Consider the following 10,492-nt stretch of genomic DNA (forward strand, 5'->3'; position numbering starts at 1 on the left):
GGGGGCAGTGTGTGGTGATTCTGACAGCCTCGTCCCTCCTGCCACACAGCAGCAAGTGACACCCATAAATAAGAGATAGCAAGACTACAACAACACTGTTAGAAAAGTCTCCACTTGAAATAACAAAAGAATCCCTCTGTGTTTGTGAGTGTGTGTCTGTGTTTGTGAGTGTTTCTGTGTGTGTGTCTGTGTGTGTGTGTCTGTGTGCGTTTTTTGTGTTTGTGTGTGCGTGTCTGGTGTGTGTATTTCAGGCCAGATTTACAAACGTGCACCACAGATAGATGGAGTAACTCAGGGGGCAGAACCACATGAGGTGAATCATGAGGATGTCTGTGTCATGTGATCCTGCTGATCTGTGTCATGTGATCCTGCTGTTCTGTGTCATGTGATCCTGCTGATCTGTGTCATGTGATCCTGCTGATCTGTGTCATGTGATCCTGCTGTTCTGTGTCATGTGATCCTGCTGTTCTGTGTCATGTGATCCTGCTGATCTGTGTCATGTGATCCTGCTGACCCTCCTTCTCTCTGCAGCAGGACACGATAGAGCCTGACAGACACACACTGTTCCCCTGACTGTTCCCCTGACTGTTCACCTGACTGATCCCCTGACTGTTCACCTGACTGATCACCTGACTGATCACCTGACTGATCACCTGACTGTTCCCCTGACTGTTCACCTGACTGTTCACCTGACTGTTCCCCTGACTGTTCCCCCGACTGTTCCCCCGACTGTTCCCCTGACTGTTCCCCTGACAGACACACACTGTTCCCCTGACTGTTCCCCTGACTGTTCCCCTGACAGACACACACTGTTCCCCTGACTGTTCACCTGACTGTTCCCCTGACTGTTCCCCTGACAGACACACACTGTTCCCCTGACTGTTCACCTGACTGTTCCCCTGACTGATCACCTGACTGATCACCCGACTGTTCCCCCGACTGTTCCCCCGACTGTTCCCCTGACTGTTCCCCTGACTGTTCACCTGACTGTTCCCCTGACTGTTCCCCTGACTGTTCCCCCGACTGTTCCCCCGACTGTTTCCCCCGACTGTTCCCCCGACTGTTCCCCGACTGTTCCCCCGACTGTTCCCCGACTGTTCCCCCGACTGTTCACCCGACTGTTCACCTGACTGTTCCCCTGACTGTTCCCCCGACTGTTGTGAAGGTCAGGATGAGTGCCTGAGCTGATCCCACCTGCGCTATTTCGGCCAGTGTTCATCAGCAACACACAGGTAAGCCACTACGCCTTCACATCAAATAACACACTCCCCTCCGTATCCGCACGGCAACATCTCCCCAGTCAGCCAACCACAAAAAATCATCCATCTGCAGTCAGCTGTGATAGGCTGCAGCCATGCGCAACCGGTAACCCGGTGAAGGACAGGTGATGAGGAGAGAGCTCAGGAAAATCATCCTGCGGTCTTCTCGTGACGGACAGTGAAGGCTGTGTGTTTGCATGGCCTCTGACTGTCTATGGAAATAATGGTACACAGAGCACAAAGAGAGTGTTTGGAAAGCGGAGCTGCAGGGATAGCCAGATATATTCTGGGTCAGCAAAGCTAAATTTGCTTTCGACTCGTCCAGATCGCAGTCCAATGACACAGAAAGAGCTCTGTGTACAGTAAACAAAAAGCCGCTCTGGAGAGGGTCCAGAAAAGTTTCTAGATCAAAATAATTTAACTTCTGAAGCTTCTGAAGAGAGTGAGGGAGGACTGTGTGTGTGTGTGTGTGTGTGATGGTGTGAGTGTGTGAGTGTGTGTATGTGCATAATGGTGTGAGTGTGGGGGGAGAGAGAGGGAGAGTAGACGAGAGGGAGAGAGAGAGAGAGAGGGAGAGAGAGAGGGAGAGAGAGAAACAGTGAGAGAGAGACGGAGAGAGAGAGAGAGAGAGAGGAGAGAGAGAGAGAGAGAGGAGAGAGAGTAGAGGGAGGAGAGAGAGAGAGAGAGAGAGAGTGGTGAGAGAGAGAGAGAGAGAGAAACAGAGTGAGAGAGAGCGGAGAGAGAGAGAGAGAGAGAGAGAGAGATGAGAGGAGAGGAGAGAGAGAGAGAGGAGAGAGAGAGCTGAGAGTGAGAGAGAGAGAGAGAGAGAGAGAGAGTGTACATGTTATCATGCTTGCTCTTGTGAGAGATAGAGAGAGATAGAGATAGAGTGAAGGACAGAAGAGAGAGAGAGTGAGAGAGAGAGAGAGAGAGGAGAGGAGACGTGAGAGAGAGAGAGAGAGAGAGATAGAGAGAGTGAGGGACAGAGAGAGAGGGTCTACAAACTCTACATGTTATCATGTTATCATGTTTGCTGGTGTGGAGAGAGAGATCTGACACATCAGAACATGAATGCAGTTTTGTTTTCTAATCAGTGTTGTCAGCTTGTGAAGCAGCTTCTTCGAGGCGGTCTGGGGAGGGATGGGGAGGGCTGGGGAGGCTGGGGTGAGGGGCTGGGGAGGCTGGAGAGGGCTGGGGAGGGCTGGGGGAGGGCTGGAGAGGGCTGGGGATGGCTGGAGAGGGCTGGGGAGGGCTGGAGGAGGGCTGGGGAGGATGGGGAGGGCTGGGGGAGGGCTGGGGAGGGCTGGGGAGGGCTGGGGAGGGCTGGGGAGGATGGAGCCTGATTTCCTCCAGCCAGCATCACAGACCATTGATCCCTTCTCTCTAATCAAGCTGAGCTAAGGGCTCTGTCTGGAAATGAGCTTTAAATCAGGATTCTGTTGAGTCTGTGTCTTTATATGGACAAATCATGTGTGCAGTACAACAGTTTAACTCTCTCTCTCTTTCTCTCTGTCTCTTCTCTCTCTCACACGCCCTCTCTCACTCTCTCATACTCTCCTTTTTGTGTCACCTCCACCCCAGCCTCCACCCCAGCCTCCATCCCAGCCTCCACCCCAGCCTCCACCCCCAGTCCCCCCACCTTCAGCTCTCCCCTCTGGAGTCCCAAGGCCCCTGCCTGACCCCTGCCTGGCCCCTGCCCTGCCTGCCGGCCTGCCTGGCCCCTGCCCTGGCCCCCTGCCTGGCCCCTGCCTAGGGGGTCATGTTCATAGACATGTTCATAGACATGTTCATAGACATGTTCATAGACATTGACTAGTCATAGACATGGTCAGAAATCCCAGAGCGTGTTAGCGACAGCAGGCCTTGTTTACCAGCAATATCAGAGAGGATGGCTATGTGGGTTAAGGCCATGCAGACAGGGGGGGTGGTGTAGGACGCAGAGAGGACAGGCAGGCGTGTGTGTCTGTGTGTCATGAGTGACCATCGTATTGATGGGATTGATGGTGTCCATTGGATGATTGGTGCTCAGTCATGTGTGTTTTCCCCTGACAGCAGGCAGGGCCGGTTGAGGCAGGGCCGTTGAGGCAGGCCGGCTTGAGGCAGGGCCGGTTGAGGCAGGGCCGGTTGAGGCACGGTTGAGCTGCTCCTGGAGGTAACTCCTTCAGCAGAGACACCTGACTCAGCTCTGCTGACCACATCTGAGGCTCTCTGAGCAGGGAGAGACGACGGGCTCTCCAGCAGCACCTCTCCTGACAAGTTCACAGAAACTCCAGACTGATGTTGTCTTTCTCTCCTTCCTTCCCTCTCTCTCTCTCCTCCTCTCTTTCTGTCACTCTTTTCTGCTCTCTGACAATGCAGCCTTATACCTCTACTGACAGGATGACTCAGTCCAAGCTAGCAAACACACACACACGTCCTGTCCTACCTGCATCAGCATGTCTATACACACACACACTGACAGTCTTTAACTCATTAATATTCCCGCCAAACGACGGCGAGTGTTTACACAAAGGGACTGAATGAGACATTGATTGAGGACAGCTTGGCGCTCCAGTCCTTCTCTGCCTCTCAATTACACCTCTGCATGATGAATATATCACACCGCATTAGCCTTCCCCCTCCCCCATCCTCTCCTCCTCTCCTCCTGTTCCTCTTCTCCTCCTGTTCCTCCTCTCCTCCTTCTCCTCTCCTCCTCTCCTCCTCCTCTCCTCCTCCGCTGCTGTGCCTGGTCACATTCTGCCCCTACCCTGCCTCTCTTTCCAGGGTACAGCTGCCTCTTCTCTCTCCATCTGGGTGAGTCTCCCTGGGTCACCTCCCTCCGCCCTCCCTGAGAAGATGGGCGGTGTCATGGGTTCTGCAATTCCATCCAGGCGTCAGGCTAAACGGCGACTTGTTTTGAATACCGTACCATTAGCTAACGAACAAACAAATAAAAGCCTTTCTCAATATTTTGTTTTTCTTGGTGAGTGTTTGTGGTGAAGGGTTGGCCCGCGCACCATGTTTACAGCACGGTTGACTGGATCTGGAGCCCAAACCACAGTAAGTCATCCACGGGCCTCGTCCGCTAATGACAGGGCTGCTATCAGAGCGTGGAGACTCACGTTGTGTGACCAGATGTTTGCGTGGGAATGCAGTCTTTTTTCGGAAGTCAATGTGCTTGTGTGAGACAAAAAAACAAGAAAAAAAAATTATTCTATTTTCGATCCCGTGTGTGTCTTAGTTTGTAAGTGGCGCACCAGAGAATGTGTGAATTGGAGAGAGTCCTAAACAACAGCAGTCCTGCCAACGAGGATGCAGAGTGTGACGTAGTTCTGGAAATGCAAACAAAAACACGTTCTATCTCTTTGAGATACGGAACCGTAACTGTCATCATCCCGGCGGCTCCAGGTGACGTTCCTTGCTAGGAGAACGTGGTGTGTTTGATGTGAGCGGGGACACACAGGAATGTCTCTGGGCTTGGTAGAACAGCGGCAGCTCTGGCCAGGGCTCCTCTTGGAGCGGTGCTCACGTTGTTTCCCAAACAGAGACGACACAACAGGAACCGAGACACCTGATGCAGACAGTCAGAGCTTCTCTCTCTCTCTGCTTGTGTTTCTATAACGAACAGAGCAGGCGTCTTCCAAACCTACATTATTGATAAGACTGGGTTCAATAGGAGATGGAAACACCCTGGTCAAACACAGAGAAGTCTGTTCACATCCAGCTCGCTTTCATTTCTTTAACTAACCACGATGGCCTACAAAACACCACCTCTCTGCCTCTCCCATCAACCCCTCTCTGCCTCTCCCATCACCCCCTCTCTGCCTCTCCCATCACCCCCTCTCTGCCTCTCCAATCACCACCTCTCTGTCTCTCCCATCACCCCCTCTCTGCCTCTCCCATCACCCCCTCTCTGCCTCTCCCATCACCCCCTCTCTGCCTCTCCCATCACCACCTCTCTGTCTCTCCCATCACCCCCTCTCTGTCTCTCCCATCACCCCCTCTCTGCCTCTCCCATCACCCCCTCTCTGTCTCTCCCATCACCCTCTCTCTGTCTCTCCCATCACCCCCTCTCTGTCTCTCCCATCACCCCCTCTCTGTCTCTCCCATCACCCCCTCTCTGTCTCTCCCATCACCCCCTCTCTGCCTCTCCCCCTCATCGTGAGCGAGTGTATGGGGAGTACAGAGGAAGTGATGATCTTATGACTTATGAATGATGACATGCATTCAGATTACTAATAAAAGGCTGATACGCTGTAGATATGCAGTTCCCCTCAACCTGCGTGTGTGTGGCAGAAGTGCCTTTTTGTGTATTTGCGTGTTTGCATATATGTGTGTGTGTGTGCGTGTGCAGATGAAAGAGAGAGAGACAGCGAGAGGTTGGCCGACACAGCGGATAAGAAGGGTCTAGGTCATGTTTCTGTCTCAGTGTGTATTTGTCAAGAGCAGAAAACAATATTTGATTCTTTTAGCAGCCAGAGCCTTTATACGCATCACAAACCCACCAGGCCAGCTTCCAACTCACAGACATGTAAACAGCACTTTGGGAATCGTAGGCGGGTAGCGTTGAACTCACAGCAGAGGGTGGTGAACCAGGGGCTGAGAGCTGCTTCTAAATATAAACAGCGTGTGTATTGACAAACACTTGAGCGCTGTGGACACGGGGGACACCAGGCCAGCCCTGGGCCCCAGCCCTGCCCTGGGCCCCAGCCCAGCCCTGGGCCCCAGCCCTGCCCTGGGCCCCAGCCCTGGACCCCATCCCTGCCCTGGGCCCCCAGCCCAGCCCTGGGCCCCAGCCCTGCCCTGGGCCCCAGCCCAGCCCTGGGCCCCAGCCCTGCCCTGGGCCCCAGCCCTGGGCCCCAGGCCTGGGGGGACGTGATGCTGATTAGCAGCGCTCCACTGGCAGGACAATGGGCACTAGCTGGTGACTTCCACACACTGGACTGTGAGAGGAAACAGAGGTGGTATTTCCTGTTTCATTGTTTCATAATCAGGAACTGTTCAAATGTGTGCCAGTGGTAACCGTGAAACAAACAACTATTGACTTGAGCTGTTGGAAGAGAGAGAGAGAAACTGAAGTTTAGTTCCCACCTCCTGATCTTTTCTGGAGAGCTGTTGTCAACTGGCTCAGAGGTGACTTCCAGATCCTCAGTGCAAGGTCGTTTTGACCAGTCTCATTTTTCAGCATGCCTCTGCCTGCACTCTCTCTCTAACACATACACAAACACACACACAATCATAGGCTTGATCTTGTGAGAAAGTGACTGTGGTTTTTGAAACCCACGCAATCTAAGTAAAGCTGGAATCATCCATTCTAAATGGTGTCCAGAGGCTTACAAGGAGCGCCCTCCCCCCAAACACGCAGAAACCTCTCCACGCCAAAGAGCTTGAAAGCTGCAGCGATTACTCGGAGATCATGCAACCAGCATCACAGCCTTGCATCATGCCTGCAGCCCTCACGCAGCTTGACTGAAGAGGAGCTGGGTCCCCGATTCTAACCCACTGGATGGGGCCTCAGGTCACTGTGATGTGTTATAGATCGGTGGAGATATCCATTATCATGTCTTAGTTAAGAGTTAGCATGGCTGGAGTGGCTCCCCCTCCTTCCGTCCCTCCCTCCCTCCCTCCCTCCCTCCCTCCCTCCCTCTCCCCCTCCCTCCCTCCCTCTCCTCCTCCCTTGTTTTCTCTGAACAGCAAGTCTTTTCAGACTAGGGACTAGCCTGCATTAGGATTCATCTGTGGTGGGCAGCCAGGCTAACACTGACTTAGATAAATCACCTGCATGCAGGACACACACACACTCCCTCAAACACTCTCTCACACACACACAACACACACACTCTCTCACACACACACACAAGGAGAGCAGAGGTGCAAAGGAGTGGAAGCACAAATCCTCATGTCGCCCCACACGCACACACACACACACACGCACGCACACACACACCCACACACACGCACGCACCACACACACACACACACACACTCACACGCACACACACACACACACACGCACACGCACACACACACACACACACACACAAAGCAGGATCCTCGGAGGTTGTCTTAACAATCTCATCAGCGGCGTGGAAGACTAAGGGGAGTCGGCGATCCAGAGGCCTGCGAGTCACCGACTCGATCAATGCTGCCTCTAACGTGACCATTAGTGCAGCCCTGTCTCCGTTAAAGCTAACGCTAGCCCCATCACTGCCCTCCTGCCTCTCTCAGCTAGCGCCTCTGCTAACACTACCCCATCACTGCCCTCCTGCCTCTCTCAGCTAGCGCCTCTGCTAACACTACCCCATCACTGCCCTCCTGCCTCTCTCAGCTAGCGCCTCTGCTAACACTACCCTATCACTGCACTCCTGCCTCTCTCAGCTAGTGCCTCTGCTAACACTACCCCATCACTGCCCTCCTGCCTCTCTCAGCTAGCGCCTCTGCTAACACTACCCCATCACTGCCCTCCTGCCTCTCTCAGCTAGCGACTCTGCTAACGCAGCACATTCATCCCAGGGACTCAGCTTATCTCTCCCTGCATCTAAGCACTTTGTCTTCGCTAATGATCCCAGAGTGGTCCGAGGAAAACGCAGAGGAGAGGATAACCTCTGATGCAAGCCTGACACACCAGGGTGAAAATGTCAGACAAGCGATCCTCTGGTTGTGAGTGTGTGTGTGTGTGTGTGTGGCAGACTGGCAGGGTTAGCCAGGCTACTGCGAGGCAGGAGCACGGGAAAACAACAAGCTTTCCTGTTGCGTCACCTTCTTGTGTGATGAAGCAGCAGGAGACAAGAGATCAAACACAACGGCGGCCATTATTCCCTCTTTTTCTTCTTCATGTCCCACTGGGCTTGGAAACACAAAGGTGGATATGCAGGAAGGACGTCACCAAACAGGAAGCTGCGGTTTGCCGTGCGCCTGGAAGAAGCGTCCCCAGGGGACAAGGACAGGAACAGGAAGCAGCCAAGACAACAATGGATGAGCACCTCTACTGAGGCCCAGTGGAGGAAGAAACACACACATCCTCCTTCTCAACCCCTGTGGGTGTGTGTGTGTGTGTGAGTGTGGGTGTGTGTGTGTGTGTGTGTGTGTGTGTGGGTGTCATAAAAAAAATTAAGATAAGAATGCAAATAGGTAATCTGAGGTCTGATTGAGATTCTGTGTTCAGCTCGTCTGTGATAAGCATAACGAGGTATTGTCCTTCCAATGATATCTTGATTAGGTTGCGCTCGACTCGATTCTGTCTGCCCTGGCGCCATGATGCTGCGGAGCAACCAATCAGAGCTAGATCCCAGCGTGACCCAGAGGCAGGGGGAGGGTCTGGTGAGGGACACTCAGGACGCCTCCTGGTGGAAGCGGAGTGTGTGAGCTCCTGATCCTCCTAACGGGCTCTGTCCGGGGGCTGGCTGGAAGGGGCTGGCTGGAAGGGGCTGGCAGGGGCTGGAAGGGGCTGGAAGGGGCTGGAAGGGGCTGGTAGGGGCTGGAAGGGGCTGGCTGGAAGGGGCTGGCAGGGGCTGGAAGGGGCTGGAAGGGGCTGGCAGGGGCTGGAAGGGGCTGGTAGGGGCTGGAAGGGGGCTGGTAGGGGCTGGAAGGGGCTGGAAGGGGCTGGAAGGGGCTGGTAGGGGCTGGTAGGGGCTGGCAGGGGGCTGGTAGGGGCTGGCAGGGGGCTGGTAGGGCTGATAGGGGGCCTGGATGGGGCTGGAAGGGGCTGGCAGGGCTGATAGGGGGTTGGAAGGGGGCTGGTAGGGGCTGGCAGGGGGCTGGTAGGGCTGATAGGGGGCTGGATGGGGCTGGAAGGGGCTGGTAGGGGCTGGCAGGGGGCTGGTAGGGGCTGGCAGGGGGCTGGTAGGGCTGATAGGGGGCTGGATGGGGCTGAAAGGGGCTGGCAGGGCTGATAGGGGGTTGGAAGGGGGGCTGGAAGGGGCTGGAAGGGGCTTCTAAAAGCACAGACACCGAAATGTCCAAAGTGTGTTGACTTAACACATCAGATCGTGTAAGGACTGAGTGAAAGAACAGGACCCAGAAAGGAGCAGATGGAAAGAGACACTAACTGCTCTCAACTGGAGAACACAAAGCGCTTTAACGTACTCTGACAACGGTTAAAAAAAACACACCAATATAATACAAATGGAAAGGTGTGGATGCTGAACACCAGTCAGTGTGAGGTGTGTGTGTGTGGTGTGTGTGAGGTGTGTGTGTGCAGGGGGAGGGAGACGGTACACGGTCCCCCACAGTAGCGTGCTGGTAGGGAGGTCTCCCAGTCAAGGTCCTCAAACACACACCAGCACAGCGGCTACAGAGCCTAAGCTCTCCTGAGCCACACTGCCTCTCTCACCAGCTGTCAATCACAACAGCTGTACAAACAAAACAGACCGTGACCACAAACAGCAATACACATGGAAGCACACACACTCACATACACTCTCTCACTCACCTATTCGCTCACATAAACATTTACAACATTTACACACATTTGTTTACAAAACAGATACACACACCTCTCAAAATACACTGCACCCCCCCCCCCCACCCCCCACACACCCCCACACAAACACACACAACAAACAGCTCCACTCCAGAAGTCCTCTCTGTTGTCAGGGGACTACTGTCACCTTGTAGCAAGAGCTGTTAACCAGGCTGACCTCTGTCTTTGTCCCTGTTGTTTGAGTGTAAACAAAGCAAGGACTCACACAAACACACACACACAAACATCAACAATGGGGCCCCAGACAAATGGCGCTCCATAAGGGTGTTAACACCCTGTCCTTGACGTCCCTCTCCCTGACGTCCACCCAGCAGCTCCTACACCCTCTCCCTGACGTCCCTCTCCCTGATGTCCCTCTCCCTGACGTCCCTCTCCCTGACGTCCCTCTCCCTGACGTCCACCCAGCAGCTCCTACACCCTCTCCCTGACGTCCCTCTCCCTGACGTCCCTCTCCCAGACTCTCACCTGCTTCTTAACTCTGCCAGCTTCTCCACAAAGTGGGGTGAAATCACAAGCTCATTAATGACATCAGTTCTTTGTTCGATGAAACAAATGCGTATCAAAACCCTATTTGTTCAGACTAATAGACTCTCAAAGTTTAATTTCATCAAGGCTGAGAAATTAGGATCGCTTTATGATGGAATGTGCTTTGTTTAAATTATAATCAGAATTATTGATAATTCCACCGGGGGCAATCTCAGTTGTTTGAGTCAGTGCTTGCAGCAGTTGGATCGTTCTCCACAAGAGCCTCTTTTTTTCTGAATCAGCTCCT

At 53.7% G+C, this 10,492-nt stretch overlaps 1 protein-coding gene across 1 annotated transcript; it reads right to left on the minus strand.

The window, feature by feature from the left end:
- Window positions 1–8,569: 8,569 nt before the first annotated feature.
- Window positions 8,570–9,172, minus strand: LOC136938801 (uncharacterized; the record flags this gene model as incomplete). Its single annotated transcript, XM_067231750.1, has 1 exon — window positions 8,570–9,172. A coding segment is annotated over one exon (603 nt), but the record flags the coding sequence as incomplete, so codon positions are not given.
- Window positions 9,173–10,492: the final 1,320 nt, after the last annotated feature.

The sequence above is a fragment of the Osmerus mordax genome (genome assembly GCF_038355195.1).
Source record: "Osmerus mordax isolate fOsmMor3 chromosome 12 unlocalized genomic scaffold, fOsmMor3.pri SUPER_12_unloc_3, whole genome shotgun sequence".
In the NCBI taxonomy this organism is placed as follows: Eukaryota; Metazoa; Chordata; class Actinopteri; order Osmeriformes; family Osmeridae; genus Osmerus; species Osmerus mordax.